Source organism: Hibiscus syriacus, unplaced genomic scaffold (assembly GCF_006381635.1).
Source record: "Hibiscus syriacus cultivar Baekdansim isolate YM2019G1 unplaced genomic scaffold, ASM638163v2 tig00110332_pilon, whole genome shotgun sequence".
NCBI classification, from domain to species: Eukaryota; Viridiplantae; Streptophyta; class Magnoliopsida; order Malvales; family Malvaceae; genus Hibiscus; species Hibiscus syriacus.
The window spans coordinates 8,760,617-8,776,878 of NW_024062688.1; the positions used below are offsets into that span (position 1 = coordinate 8,760,617).

Below are 16,262 nucleotides of genomic sequence, written 5' to 3' on the forward strand. Positions count from 1 at the left end.
GCAACGTTATAAGTGATTACGTTGCGACTACATATTGCACATAATTAGCTTGATGAGTTCCATATACAATTGACATGTTATAGAATTCACAATATTTGTATAAGTATCACAATCTTAATAATATCAAATTAAATATATAAAAATTAATTTGAATTAATTTATTTTTAAACATCCATTCAAAATTAGGCGAATAACATTTAAAAATGGTGATCATAATCCGGTTCGGGCCAGGGCCCGTGATTATGACGATCTCAGTCAGCCCGACAAAATCTAACTATCTCAACGAACAATCCCTACACCCTAAACTTTAACCAATTTGTTGTTTCATTGTTATTAATAACATTATTTTTCACTATTTAGTTTAAGCGATAGACAGAAACAAAGCAGTGTACATAGCTGAATTTCGATGGCTGTAGCTGTCAGGGGAGGTCGGGGTGGCGGATCCGGCGGTGTTGGAGCTGGTTTCCGCAGTTTAGTTTCTTACAGAGTCTTTGTCTCGGCCATGTTTTTGCTTCTCTTCATTGCAACCGCCACGGTTCTCTTCGCTACTCGTCCTTCTACAACTCATCACCACTCTGTAAATTTTACCTTCGTCATTCTTCTTTTTTTTTCAATTTGTTCTCCTTTCTTTTCTTCTAAATTCATTGTCTTTTGTTTTGCTTTTCGCTTTTTTAGAATCCATTTCTCTAATTCAGTGCTTCAATATCGAAATCTATTTGGCATTTTAGATAAACTTTGGCTTTTTGTAAATGGGTGTTTCTTTTTTGGAGCTGCGCGTTTAATACTTGAGAATCTAATCTTTATTATGGTTATTTTGTTTTCTAGTCTTTAGGGAAGAGCTTGCACTACTTCAAATATCGATCTTTTTGGGTTCTTAAATACCCTTTTAGGTGTTCTAACTATTTTCATTGTGTTAACAGAGGCTTCAAAGTGGTGGAAACGCTTACATGCATAGAACATTTGTGGCATTGAACTCGGACCCTCTCAAAACAAGGTTAGATTTGATATACAGGCAAGCCAATGATCACATCACATTGGTGAAAGCATATGCAGCTTATGCAAGGAAGCTAAAGCTTGACATTTCAAGGCAATTGAGAATGTTTGATGATTTGGCTAAGAATTTCTCAGATATTACGTCAAAACCAATGTATAAATCCTCTTTGTTTGAAACCAATGATAACTTAGATGAGGATGTGTTAAGACAGCTTGAGAAAGAAGTTAAGGATAGAGTGAAATTGGCTAGGTTGTTGATGGTTGAATCTAAAGAGAATTATGATAATCAGTTGAAAATTCAGAAGTTGAAAGATACTATTTTTGCCGTTAGTGAGTTATTAGGTAAGGCAAAAAAGAATGGAGCTTTTGCGAGCTCAATTGCTGCTAAATCAGTTCCTAAGAGTTTGCATTGCTTGGCAATGAGGCTTGTTGAGGAGAGAATTTCACATCCAGAAAAGTACAAGGATTTTTTGCCTAAACCCGAGTTTGAGGACCCTGATTTGTATCATTATGCTATATTTTCTGATAATGTGATTGCGGTTTCTGTGGTGGTGAGGTCTGTGGTGAAGAATGCGGAGGAGCCTTGGAAGCATGTTTTCCATGTGGTAACTGATAGAATGAATTTGGCTGCGATGAAAGTTTGGTTCAGAATGAGACCTGTGGAAGGGGGTGCTCATGTGGAAGTGAAAGCATTAGAAGATTTTAAATTTATGAACTCTGCCTATGTGCCGGTGCTGAGGCAGATTGAGTCTGCTAAGAAGAGATTTTACCTGGAGCAGAAGATGGGGAATGCAACCAAAGATGGGACTAACATGAGGTTTAGGGATCTTGAGCATATGTCAATGTTGAATCACCTTAGGTTTTATTTGCCTGAAATGTACCCTAAATTGCATAAGATTTTGTTCTTGGACGCTGATGTTGTGGTTCAGAAGGACTTGACAGGGTTGTGGAAGATAGATTTGTCTGGAAAGGTGAATGGGGCTGTTGAGACCTGCTTTGGGTCGTTTCACCGTTTCTCGCAGTATTTGAACTTTTCAAATCCTCTCATTAGGGATAGGTTTAATCCTAAGGCTTGTTCTTGGGCTTATGGGATGAATATTTTTGATCTCGATGCTTGGAGGCATGAGCAATGCACGGAAATGTATCACAGCTGGCAGAACTTGGTTAGTACATTATTTTCTCTTGAGTGAACTTATTGGTTTTTGATTCGAATAGAGGTAATAATTTGTTGGCTACTTGTCATGATGCTTGGTGTTAGCGATCATTTCATGATTTTAATGGAGAAGATGGAATAATAATAATTTTACGAGCCCTTAGTCTTATTAGTATTAGCGTGGATTTCTGATTGAAATTTAGAAACGATGATCAAATAAATATAGCTTTTAGGAGTGAAATCAATTGATTGTCCAAATTTCAAATACAACACATCAGTTTTTCTAATGGTGTGTGAGTTATGGATTGAAGTTTTGAAAGTGGGTATGTAACTAATTTTGAATTGGTTTTCTGCTCAGAACGTTGATCACACTCTGTGGAAATCGGGCACTCTTCCGCCCGGCTTGATGACCTTCTACTCATTGACAAAATCACTGGACAAATCCTGGCATGTGCTCGGGCTTGGATTCAATCCAAGCATTAGTATGGATGTGATCAACAATGCTGCAGTCATTCATTATAATGGAAACATGAAACCTTGGCTAGATATTGCAATGAATCAATACAAGAACCTCTGGACTAAATATGTGGATAATGATATGGAGTTTGTGCAGACGTGCAATTTCGGAGTCTAGGTAAGCAACTGTGTTGCATCTCTTCAATAATCAAGTAATATGAATACAAGTTTTAGCGATTGTTCATATTGGCTTGATATATTCCGCCGCAATTTACACCATTCTTTAGTTTAACTGCCAGAGCTAAGCTTGATGGTTTTATCCTTGGTTATTTTCTTTCCCCCTTCTAGTAGAATTGATGTTTTGTTCTTGAAGATGTCGAGTACGAATTGTACTGAACCAGATTATATATGCACACACTTAAATGATTCTTTTGATAGTGAAATCTTTTCCATCAATAGATTTTTTATGGCTTACTAGTTTTATGCCAATCCAATTTTCCTTTCATGTACTGTTTTAGTTCTCATGTTAATTTGAGAGTAAAGGTTTCCTAGAAGCTTAAACATAATGGTGCAGCAGGTTGAGTTAATAATTTTTTTAATAGTATGATGTGATTATAATATAATATATGTTTAAAATTTTTCTTAGTCATTGACAATTCGCACACATTGTTAATGTAGCTGCTCGAACTTGGAAACTCTAGGTAGATTAACATTCCTCTTTATCATGTTATTTTTATATGGATAGGTGGGCCAACGAATCAGATATATTAGATATTGAGTAATTTTAAACACCCTTAGTCAAAATGGATCAATTAAAAAGTCATTAAAATGATCTTCTTCTTACGGGCAAGTACAAAACGTTATATGTTCAAAGAAAACTCTCAACCTTTCGACATTGAACGCTCACATCTCTGACATCTGTGGTGCTCGAACCCAAATCCTAAGGAATAACAATAATTCTTTTACCACTGAAACCATTTGATTCGTTTTATTAAAATTGACTTAATTGTATTTTTTTGCTACTATCATGGGCACAATTGGGTGGGCTATAATTCATATTTCTCTTAAGGGCTTATTTTCAAATAAAAAAGGAATTGTTGAAATTGTAGAACTCTTTTCGATCGAAAGTGTATTATTGCAATATTTAATCGTTCATGTGAAGTTTTAATATAGAGAGAGAATAGGGCATGCTGATATTGGGAGGTTAATTTGTCACAATTATTTACTTCATATAAAAAGTATAAATACCATGTCTTATAGCGTTATTATGTTCTTGAATAAATAAAAAGTTTAAATAATCACGTCTTACATCTAAGTGCTTTTAAGAACTATTTTGTATACAATTAAAAACTCAAATGATGAACAAATATTTGATGAACCAAAATAAAACATTTTTTACCTAAAGGAGCAGGCCATGGAGCGCTTGTTGCAGCAAGCTGAAGGAGCAGCAGCCATGATTTTGTACGTACATCAAGGACCCATCTCTTAGAGTAGCGTTTGTCAGCAGCCCCAAAGCTAAAAGGGTTGCTTCCACTTGCAACGTCCCATTTTCCCAAGTGTTAAATGTTGCTTAATTATTGTATATGCAATCTACCGACAGCAAATAGGGGATTGATTTAATAGATAATTTATTACTTTTTAATTATACGTGAATTTCTAAAATTTGGGGCATGGGCAGATGCCCTTCCTGCCCAAACTCAGCTACGGGGCTGGTGATAAGGTTATAGAGACGAGTGAAACCAAGCAAGCAAGAGGTAGTTGGTACAAGTCCATTGGAACAGAGTGTGCCACTTGATAGAATTACTTGTAATTCCCCAATAGAAGTTCTCTCATGTGGTGCTCCATATCCCACGGAACCTACTAAATTAGAGGATTTGAAGATTTAGTTACAAAAATCACTTGATCGATGATACATTCGACCGAGCATTTATCAATGACATCTCTCGTAATAAAATTTCAAAAGACTTCCAATTTAAACATTCATGCCACTCGTTATACAAGTGCACCCTTACCCCTAATGGATTAAGCATAATGCACAATCTTAATTCAAGTCGTTCAATGATTGATGAATGGGTTAATGTATATAAATATTTCCCATGTGTATTATCCTATTAATGTGAGATGATCTTTTTTTTATTTTTCTTACATAATTTACAAGTAATTTACTTAGAGCATCACCTTGAGCATATGAGATACCGCTTTAAATATCTTATGGAATAAAATATGAATCAATAAACCCATCATTTGAATCTCCACCTTTACCCATAGAAAATTTGGCTCAAAGTTTATCATTTATAACATTTTCCCAATATTCAAAGATCGACTTAAGATATGAATATTATCATTTGAAAGTTAAAGATTTTGATGTTTCAAAGGCTACTTTTCAAACATGATATGAATATTATGAATTTCTGGTGATAACATTCGATTTAACTAATGCTCTCAGAGCTTTCATGGATTTGATAAATTTAAACTTTTATCCATACTTGAATTAATTCGTAATTGTCTTCATCGATGACATTTTTATATACTCCAAAAATAAGGATGATCATGATAAATGTCTACGAACTATTATGTAAACCCTCAAAGACAAACAAACTTAATAGATATAAGTTTTGATTATCTGATATAACTTTTTAGATTGTATTGTCTCTATTGAGATAATTTTGATCTATTTAAAAAAGATTTAAACCATAACTGAATGGAAATTACCCGAAAAATTGTATAAGTTAGACATTTCTTTGGTTTAGATAGATATTATGGAAATTTTGTCAAAAACTTTTTTGATAATCATTGCGTCTATGACTAAGTTGTTGCAAAGAAAGGTATGTCATTTGCTTAGAGTGAGGAAAAATCAATGGAGTTTTAATCCAAGAAGGATTTTACAGTATTTAGTGATATTTCCCACCAATGTTTGAAATACATAAAGGCAAGGTGATAACGTATGTTTTCTAACAATTGAAACTTGTAGAGAACTGGTTTCGATGTTTTTTCTTTCCTTTCAACATTTAATTTGTCATGAGTAGTGCAACAATCATAGGTTGTAACATTTTGGAATAGAAAATTGGCCTAAAACAAATTGTCAATTCTTTACTCGTTCCAAAAGAAGAAGAAAAAGATTTAAACAAGCATGATCTCTTAAACCTGAAAAATTCATGATTATAAGTAGCACAACTGCTCAGCATCATGATTAAAAGCTCCAAATAAGATATAAATATAATGAATTCATGTTTGCAAATATAAATAAAAGTTTGGTCCCCCGTCCACACTATTAATTATATGCAATAAAGATAACATTCTGACAAAAGTTTTCTTGTAATAAATTCAAATTTTAATTTTTTTTCCATGCTATATAATTATTAGAATTTAAAGTTTAGTATTTGAGAATTTTAAAATTTGAGTCACAATAATTATGATATTAGTTTTGTAGAGGTGACAAACGGTTGGATCACGTTTGGGTCGGATCATTTCGGATCGGCTCATTTCGGGTGTAAATTATATTCAGTTTAATTTTATTCGGGTTAGATCGGGTATGGTTAGAATTTAGTTCGAGTGTATGGTAAATTGGGTAGAGTCGGGTAGTGGGTCAAGTCAATTTTCGGGTCGTTGACTATCAAATCGGTTATTTTTCGGTTCGAATCAATATTAGATCGGTTATTTTTGGGTCGGATTAATACCGGATCAATTAGAATTCGAGTTGAGTCAATATCAGAACGGTTGGTTTTTGGATTGATTCAATATCATATCCATTTTTTATTTCTGATTTGGGTCAACCTTTAGATTATGTCAATTCGAATTGAATTGGTTGTGTCTAATCAAATATATGTATATATATATATATATATATATATATATATAATTAGTGATATGTTCTTGTAAAAATATGTTTTTTTAGTTAATTTGATCATTTGGGTTTAATCCGATTATAAGTCTAATAAAGTATATATAGATTTTCGGTTTGGATTAATTTTTGTTTTAGTTAAATTCAATTTTGGTTAAATTTAGTTAATATTTTTTCGGTTTAAGTTAATTTTGGTTCAAACTGTTTTCGATTCAGATCAAATTGGATATGGATTCATATTTGGTCAACTAAATTTTGGATCAAATATAGTTGAGGTCAACTATGATTCAAGTTTCAAATCAATCATTATGCTCGAGTTAATATCAAATATTGAATCAGGTGAATTGGTTTGAGTAATCGAATTTTGATCAAGTTTGCTTACCCTTGTAAAAAAGTTATACTCCCAACGAATTATATAAATGAAAAAGCAATAAAATAAAATATTTGGATATGATTATTATTTATAAAACTCTTCTACTTATAATAAATTATAAATTTAGTTTTTATATTTTAAATTTATTTTTTATTTTATATATTTTTAGAATTTTGATAGTTTCCGACGATGATTATATAATTTTTTACTAATCTATGTATTATACATAAATTAAATATTTTAATATTAGTGTTGAATTCAAAAATTTTAAATTTATATATCAATTAAAAGAATTTAAAATTCAGAAAATATAATCATTAAAATTACAAATTCTCATTATCTTAATGTATGATGGGGGTTAAAGTTATTAATTTCCTAATATCTTTGTCTTATGCTTGTCTTCATGATTTCTAGCACTTCTTAATGATCATTTACTCCACCTCCCATTCCCATAAACTCATGCTCTCCCTACATCCCATTAGAGTGCAAAATAATAATTTTACCTCTCAAACCTAATAAAACTAGTGAACTCGTTCAGTTGTTTTCAGGGTTAAAAAAGGTATTGTACATTTTTTAAAAAATGTTGTTCTTTCTTAAAATTTTAAATTTCTTAAAGTTTTGACATTTACTTTTGAGTTCAAACAATTATATATTAAACTATTAAATTAGAATTGATTATTCTGAATATTTAATAAATAAAATATAGTTTCAAAATTATATTTATGATCGCTAGAAAAATATCATAAGGTAAATGTTGAATTCTGTTAGAAAAAGAATATTTTATGAATCATGCATTTTCTTTAGAGAAAATGTTTTTACTGTTGTATTACAGTTTTTATAATAATTGAAAAGAAAGAAAACATTTTATTTCCTTTTTATTTATTTATTTATTTTGGTGTACTAAATCTAAAAGAAAGGCGCTTTATTCCATCTTGATGTGATTTACAGTTATTCCAAAACCGGTGGCACGCTCAATTTAGCATCATCGACGATACAAGCGCATGTTAGCATAGTGTATTCTCCATATCAAAACTAACATATTTCAATTCCATTTTACAGTATTCAATCCAATTTAGTTCAAAGAAAAAATAAAACAAAATTGAGGAAGAAAGCACCAGAAATTCAATTATAAAAAAGCTACATCTTTTTTGCACATATTTAATTTAATCCAAAATTATCAAAATATATGTAGTTTAATTTTACTCTGAAATAGTGACCAGCATCGGTCGCCAAGCTCTCCGTAATAACCTGTATCGGAACGATGCCGTTACAATTCTCAAGGAACCGGAGCCCCGACTTGAAAGCACATCACCGGAACCAACGGTAACCGGTAACAGATCTTCGGCTTCTTCTTCACATCTTTTACCGCTACTCTCTCTTTCTTCAAACGGCGGCGACGCCACGAAGAGTTCCTTTAATTTTCGCCTGCCTTTTTTCCCGTTGGATTTTGCATTGCTGTCGGACTTGGAGGTAGTTGGAGGCGTCGAAGGTGGAGGAGGAAGATCGAAGTTGCTTTCTTCTTGATCTCCGTGACTACGACGGCGACCCGTTGCGGAAGAGCGGTTGAGGAGCATGCGAAGGGTTTTGCGACGGCGGAGACGGACAACGGGGCTGGTTGTAGGACTACGACCTGGGCTGGAGGCGACGGCGCACTGAGTTGCCAAAAGCTTGAATCTGTGAATACTCGCCATTTTCAAGCTCGGTGGAATCAGAGACTGAAAAATAGAAAAATAAAAAGAGAGATCTAAAAACAGAGTGAAAGGAAACAGCTATGTATCCATAATTTATTTCTGAATTTATATTTTATTAAATGAAAGAGTATAAGTGGAAAAGGAGGTGCTTTTTGATTTGTTTGGAAATGTATAGTGGGATGGTGATTATCTCTATATGTTTGGGCCTTTTTGGTAAATTTGGAAGTCAATGGGGGGGGGGGGTTTGGAATTTTTAAGCTGTGGACGGGACTAAATCAGACAAAAATGTTGACACGGTTTCGAAGAAGGGTTGGATTAAACTAGAAAAAATACAAATCAAATGTCGGGTTCTTTTTCTCTTCACTTGTTAATCTTCCAACCCATTAAACGGTTCTAATAGTAGAAAGAAATATTTATTTAAAAAAATCTTAAATTTAAATAATTGTATTATTAATTATTAAAATATTTTAATTATATTTAAAATTTAAATATCTAACATAGTTATGAAAAATAGGAGATCGACCTGCTGCGCAAAGGATTCTTCTAGGCCATGCCGAAACACTCTTTTCTCGAATAATGGGTCTAACTCCAAGGCCTCAAATAAATGGTTACAAATTTTTTAAAGGCTTATTGCCTTAATTGGAGCCCATTGTGTAATAGATAATTGCCTAAATGGTTTTAGGATTGATCGAGAGTCCATGATAAAATTACATCAACATTATGGTGATCAACAAACCTTCCTTACTGTCATTCAACATCAAAGATGGTTTTGCACGCATAAATAAACCGATATTAGAAGTGATTTTTTGAAATTTTAAAAATAAACTAAAAGATAATAAATTTTATAGGATATGAAAACGTATTATCAATTGAAAATACATAAAAATTATCTAAATATATATTGCTTAAAATTTTTAAGGTCTTTATTCGTCCGTCCCCTCAATTAATCCCTACGCATAAGAAATAAGATCAACAAAAAAAAGTCTCCACGACATCTCGAAAATTAATTCGAAATTTTTGAAGATTAATAGAAAATGTTGCATATGCATTAACAAACTTTTAATGACTAATGAGAGCTATCGTAATGTACGTGATTTTAATTATGATTGCGAGAAATAAAAGTATGCTTTAGAGATTTTATGCTTTTAATATAATTATCGGTTCATTAAGTAAGATATATAAAAGATTTAAGAAATGAACTTAGGGTTCTTCTTATGGTAAAGTATATATAAAATTTTAAAAATATTTTTAAATACTTGATAATCAAACTAGTAATTTCATTGTCGATTTTGGATTACAATAATATTAAATTATTAATACTTAATAGTCAAGTAATTAAAAATAATTAAAATATTTATTGAATATGGATTAGCTAGGTACGTGTCTCCAAACCCTTTGACACATTCCTTTACATCCACGTCACAAATCTTGTAATAAACACAGCCATTAACCGATCACGAAGTTACCGACCGTTTTGTCCGTTAATTATTTAAGCAGCCACCTTTTCCTCTCGTTGACGTACGATTGAAGGGAAACATGCATGTTTCATGCATGCTTAGCCATTCCCACACCGATGGCTTAAAGGTTTGTGTCAAAACTTAAACAACCTCTAAGTCACGTTCCTTGTTTCTCTTATTGTACATTGAAATCTCCAATTGCTGCTTTTATAGCTGCCCACCTCGTGTAATCCGTGGATTTTTTTTTTTTATTAATATGAGATAATTATACGATAGTATTTATTAAAAAAATAATTATTTAATGATGAATGCTCAAATACCCTTAAGATAATGTGCACAAATTTAAAATCTCTTTAAATAATAATTATCTCTTTAAAATAATTTAATTCGTGTGAATCCAACGGTAACCAAAATTTATATTCGTCTATTTGTGTTATCTTAATGTTATTCTCATAAGAAATAACTTATATTAGAACTTTAGACACCAATAAAATAATGACAGCTAATCAAAATTTTAAAGATAAAAATATTACTACACTCCCATCTATATGTAATTCACTTTCTAACTTAACTTCAACCAATCAAATTACTCTAAACTAAACTAACTGAAGTTGATAATAAATTTACCCTTTCAGACGGTTGTTTTAAATTATTTATTGTCGTGGTTATCATTATTTTATTAAGACTTAAATTATTTAACTTTCAGACTGAAGGGTATATCAAGTAAATAGAGAAGTTTTCAACCAACATGACTCAATTTGGGAAGCATACCTCTTCCACTATGATTTACTCTGATCTTAGAAATATATATCACTTTCACTAATAAATTGTATCTATTTTTAATTATTAATTAATATAAAAATATATATATTCTTAAAAAAAACAAAAAAAAACTTATCATACCCCTCAATTAAAAGAAATTATATTTATGAAAAATAAAAATAAAAATTTAGTCACTGCTATTATAAAATTTAGCGCCTAAATTATCAATTTTGGTTCATTTTAGTATCTAAACTTTCAATTTTTTCAAAATCATACCTAAACTTAGTTTTTGTTTCATTTTAGTACCCATTAAAAACTTAACGTTAAATTTTAAAAAAATATTGAAAGTTTAAGTACTAAAACAAACAAAAACTAATAGTTTAGGTAGTAAAAGTGTGAAGTTTTTAACGATGAGAAACTAAAATGAAACAAAAATTCAACATTAGACATATTTTGAAACAATTGAAAATGTAGGTACTAAAACAGACAAAAATTAATAGTATAGTTACTAAATGTGTAGTTTACCCTAAATTGTTGTACATAGTTTGTTTCGGACCTTATCGGTTGGAAAAAGAAAAAGAAAGAACCAAAAGTTTGGTAGACATTACACGAATTTGGGGGCTCATTCGTTTGGCGGTGATCAATTAAAAGCATACTTAAAATTGAGGTTGCTGGTGGATAATAATTAAAAATATATTCGGATAATCATACATGTTTTGGAGTTTGCTGGTGGATAATAATTAAAAATCCAAAATGAAATGATATCAAAGACGTATGTTTTTTAATCCAAATAAACAAATACTGATATGATAAATGATGTCAAAGCTGACATGGAAAAGCCTAAAAACTTGGGGGGATTGGACTTGGACGTGGAGAAGGCCGTGGCTGCCTGCTAATCTTGTTGGTTATCCCATTAACTTAAATACTTGATATATGGATATATTATATAGTGAATATTAAATTTGTGGATCACGCCAACAAATGGTTGGAAATGGTCACTTAAATATGAGTAAGTTTTTTCTTTTCTTTTAGCGTTGAAGTTTAAAAAGTAATGAAACAGTCACTCATGTTATCGTTTTATAATAAACCGGTTACTTAGTCGTTACCGTAGTCATAGAAGTCTGATGCGATATATTTCATCGGCTGGGTTGGCATTGTTTGGTCACATTGGAGTAACTCCTATTGCTAAAGCGGATAGGGGTGCTTATCAACCGAGACGATCGTGAGTTGGGCAGTGCACAACTCGTGCTCGTTAAAAAAAATTGTTGCTCGACTTGACTTATTATTTATTAAGCTCGTTAATTTTTTTTGGATAAATCGAATTTTATTATCCAAAATAGCAGAGTTCTGCTACAAAATACAATCAACCAATCTGAACAAAAGAAATATAAACAACCTACTTACAAAAGACAAAAATTGGTTATGATATACCCCATGCAATACAAAGGTTATAATTAGTTCTATCAGCTCTATTAATATTTTTACCCTTTAGTTGAATTCGCACAACTTCAATAGTAACCTTAAGCAAGTCCTCGGTTGATCTATGTCGACCTTTGAAAATTCTATAATTCCTTTCCTCCCACAATAAGTAGATATAGACAGTCTAAGAGATCTTCAAGATTGTGGTGAGCAAGGATTTTCCTTTCCATGTTGATGAAGCCCGAGTAACCATTTCTTCCCATGTTTAGGTTGTATTCTTCAAGCCATTTAGCAACAAAATGGAGTTCCATAAGCGAACAACAAGAGTACATTAACAGAAAAGATGGTTTCTTGTCTCCTGATCATTGTTGCAGTTTACACAGGTCCCTTCGGTGTTAATTCCCATTTTGAGTAACAGATCTCTTGCTGGTAATTTGTTCAACAAAGTCATCCAAGCAATCAAACTGAATTTTGAAATGTGCAATAGAAACTAGATAAGATTGTTTCAGGGTACTTTCTCCCTTTTGATTCGAATTGAATCCCAAATGTCTCTTAGTTTAAGAGAACCAGAAGCAGAGAAGATGGAGAGTGCAATAGAACGCATTTTTAACATTCTATTAACAGTCCAGCTCACGTTAGAACCTGCAACATAATTCCAAAACTCATGTTCTTTGAAAACATAAAATTTTAACCATGCAACCCAAAGCAAACCATCACCCGCTAAGATTTTCCTAATGAGTTCAATAGTATACGCTTTGTTCTAGGTTTTAGTGTTCTTAAGACCAAGACCACCTTCGACTTTTGGGAAACAGATAAAATCCCAGCTTACTCGAGCACCTGCAGCAACCTTGCCTTCACCTTTCCAGAAAAATCTGGAACAAAGCTGGTCCATTTTAGCAAGAATCGAATGGGGCAAGATAAGCTGTCTACACCAATAATTCGAGACACTGAAAAGGACATAACGGATGAGTTCAAGTCTGCCAACGTAGCTCAGATTCCTAGCAGACCAAAGGTGAAGCCTCTGTTTAATTTTATCAATAAGAACTGCACAGTCCTTCTCAGTAAGTTTACGAGTAACAAGAGGGATACCTAAGTATCTCACAGGCAAACTATCTTTTTTGAAACCAGTAATTTGTTGAAAAAAGTCCACATATCTTGAAGAACAACCAGCAGAAAAGATCTCACATTTGGAGGAATTAAGATGAAGTCGAGAGATTTCATAATAGTGGTCTAGAACACTTAAGACGCCCATAATAGAGTCAGCATTACCCTTACAGAATATCATTTAATCATCAGCGAAAGATAGATGGGTAAGGTCAATCCTTTTGCACTTTAGGTGATAACCAAACACTCCTTTAGCAGCAGCCAAATTAAGCATCTTAGATAAAACATGCATAGCAAGAACAAAAAGAGTAGGAGAGAGTGGATCACTCTGCCTTAAGCCTCTAGCTCCCTTGAAATAACCAATAAGAGAGCCATTGAAAGAGATGGAATACCTAGCTTGAGTATAACATGTCTTAATCCAAGCTATAAATCTTGGAGGAAGATAAAGGGCTTTGAGAATAGATGAAATGAAATCCCAATAAGAGAGCCCCGTTAAAATTTTGCTCGACTCGTGCTTGTTAAAAAATTTGTTGCTTGACCCGTTGCTCCTTAAGCTCAAAACTCAATGCTCGTTAAGCTCATCAAAATTTTTACCTTATTTTCTTAACTATAGGTAAAATTTACTAATACTATATAGAGCTTAATATAAATATAAATTGATAAATTTAACCAAAAAATTATCAAAAAGTATATGAAACAATTTCAAAGTCTAAACTCCAAAGTAACAATCCATAAATACATTAAAATAATAAATAAGGTTTGAGTTTTTGGTGTGATAAAATAATAATTAATAATTTAGTATTTTTTACTTTTATTAGAAAATTAATAGATTAACAGTTTTATTTTTTTATTATTTATTAGTAAATTAATAATTTTTTGATAAAATAATTATTTAAGATAACTAATAAAAATTTTATAAAAAAAATTAATGAGCTACTCATGAACTTATTGAGTTGAGTTGGACTTTGCTCAACTCAACTCGTTAAAGTCTCGAGTCGAGTTTTTACTGAGTTTTAATCAAGTCGAACTCAAGTTGTTCATGAGTTGCTCAACTCATTAAGCACCACTTGAAGCGGAGGCAACTCGACCCACCAAAGGATTTAGGAAGTCGTAAGCTGAGATAGAGGCAAATCAATGTCCTTGTAGAGAGATTGTAGAATTTGCAGAGGTATCTCGACGCTTTTGGAAGAAATGCTACATGAAGTGAACGGAGACATCTTGACTTCACTTATCCGTAATAAAGGTATCTCAACTTTCTTAGTCAAAAGATAGATAATGGAAATTTTCTTTAATTAGAGTATTTATAACGGAAGCAATTTGATACTCTTGATCAAAGAGGAGGCATCTCAATGCTCTTGAAGAAATAATATAGAATGAGCGAAGCCATCTCGACGTTATGGCTACATAGTAGAGGAAATTAAACTTTTTAGAGAAATAGTGAAAAAAATATCCTGTAAGAATTTCAATTCTTACATGGAGGAATTAGAACTCCAATGCTTACGTGTATTAGAGATGTTAGAAAATATGTTAAGAGGAGGTTTGCTCCGTACATAAGTGAGAAGTCTCCTGGAGAGTCATTGAGGGAGTTGTTCTTGTCATTAAAGACCAAACGTCCATTACCAAGGTTACCTGTATGAGTAGTATAGCGATCTATTACGAGAGCTTTTCATGTCATTGTAGGCTAGACGTTGATACGAAGGTGCGATTCCTTACATGTCTTAGAAAAGTTCCCTCATTGTATCTCTCAGGAGCCTTTGTAATTCTATATATCTCTAGTGTTATAGTCACATCGTATAAACACATATGGTAGAAATATCCACTTCTAAAGAAGTGAATTTTGCATCGCCTTTTCAATACCAGGCTTTTGATAACTCGTCGAATAGGTCTGCCTATGCCTCCGAGCGGACTTCATTCTAGTAACTGTCACCTTCCACAAATTGGTCTAGCATCCCATTTCTAATTGCCTCTTCCACCACGTCCTTGAGGTGTATACAACGCCGGATAACATGTTCCCTCTGCTTATGATGTTTACAGTAGTGGGTGGTGTCCACTCGGGGGGTCACACCTCATAGGGGGAGGAGACTTGAGAACACCAAATTCCCCAAGTTGACATATGATCTCAGTCAATGATGTGTTGATGATGGCGTGTATTCCCCTAGCGCACTCTAGCTAACTAAACAACGAAATGTAATTTTTTTTTCTTAAACAAAGTTATGCTATAGCAGGACTGAACACATTACCTTGGAAAAATTAACTGTCTGCATGTCAGTGTAGTGTGTAGTTGAACTCCTTAGAAATAAAACTAGACATCTTATAATGATTACTCAATTCTATCTATTAATTAACACCTAAAAGTTTTATTTCTTCATCAATTATCATCAGTATTTTGCTTAAGCAACCAATTTCCAAAAGAAGAGTAGAATTCAAATTCATTATAATTGTCATAGCAGTGTTTCTAGTGTAACTAAAATGCAATGTAACAGTTTAATACATCCCAAACTTGAAGAATGCATTATCCCCAATGCGTGATCATACAGAATTACTAAGGAAGGATAAAATGACATGATGCTACATGAGATTAAATTAAATGTAATGTTGATAAAGAGCATATAAGGATAGTCGTTGAAGGTGATCAAGAAAGGAAACGATTGTAATTAAGGGAAATGGTAGACTTTGTGGAATTAAGAGTGATTCTCATTTTGCAATTCTTCAAGATATGAAGAATGCCAATGCAAGGATTTTGGAATCTTCCATACAAGAGATGTCTTCAGTTGTGGTAAAGATCATTTCATCCCAGGTTTATGGTAATAATGGTTAATCCAGGACCAGGATGGAGCTGGCAAGTGGTTCAAATAGTGAAGGAAAGAATAAGGTTATTTATAAAGAACATAATATAGGTGCCCATGCATGTCAACGTAGAAATAAAGAAGAATGGGACGAGTTATGAAGTAGTTACCTACGTAGAATGGGACGAGTAGGCTGGTTATCCTACCTTTTGTAGGGAATCGAAATA

General features: G+C 32.5%; 1 protein-coding gene across 1 annotated transcript; it reads left to right on the plus strand.

Annotated features, from left to right (window-relative positions):
* Positions 1-364: 364 nt before the first annotated feature.
* Positions 365-3,059, plus strand: LOC120119966 (probable galacturonosyltransferase 9). The gene is made up of 3 exons (XM_039139746.1): positions 365-577; positions 921-2,156; positions 2,505-3,059. The coding sequence occupies exons 1-3, from the start codon at positions 407-409 to the stop codon at positions 2,778-2,780; spliced, it is 1,683 nt and encodes a 560-aa protein (XP_038995677.1). The 5' UTR covers positions 365-406; the 3' UTR covers positions 2,781-3,059.
* Positions 3,060-16,262: the final 13,203 nt, after the last annotated feature.

What these genes read in the sequence shown, in the direction of transcription:
- LOC120119966 (XM_039139746.1), top strand. Translation starts at nt 407, where the DNA reads ATGGCTGTAGCTGTCAGGGGAGGTCGGGGTGGCGGATCCGGCGGTGTT. An exon ending in CTACAACTCATCACCACTCT is followed by an intron (nt 578 to 920) that starts GTAAATTTTACC and finishes TTGTGTTAACAG; the next exon opens with AGGCTTCAAAGTGGTGGAAA. An exon ending in ATCACAGCTGGCAGAACTTG is followed by an intron (nt 2,157 to 2,504) that starts GTTAGTACATTA and finishes TTTTCTGCTCAG; the next exon opens with AACGTTGATCACACTCTGTG.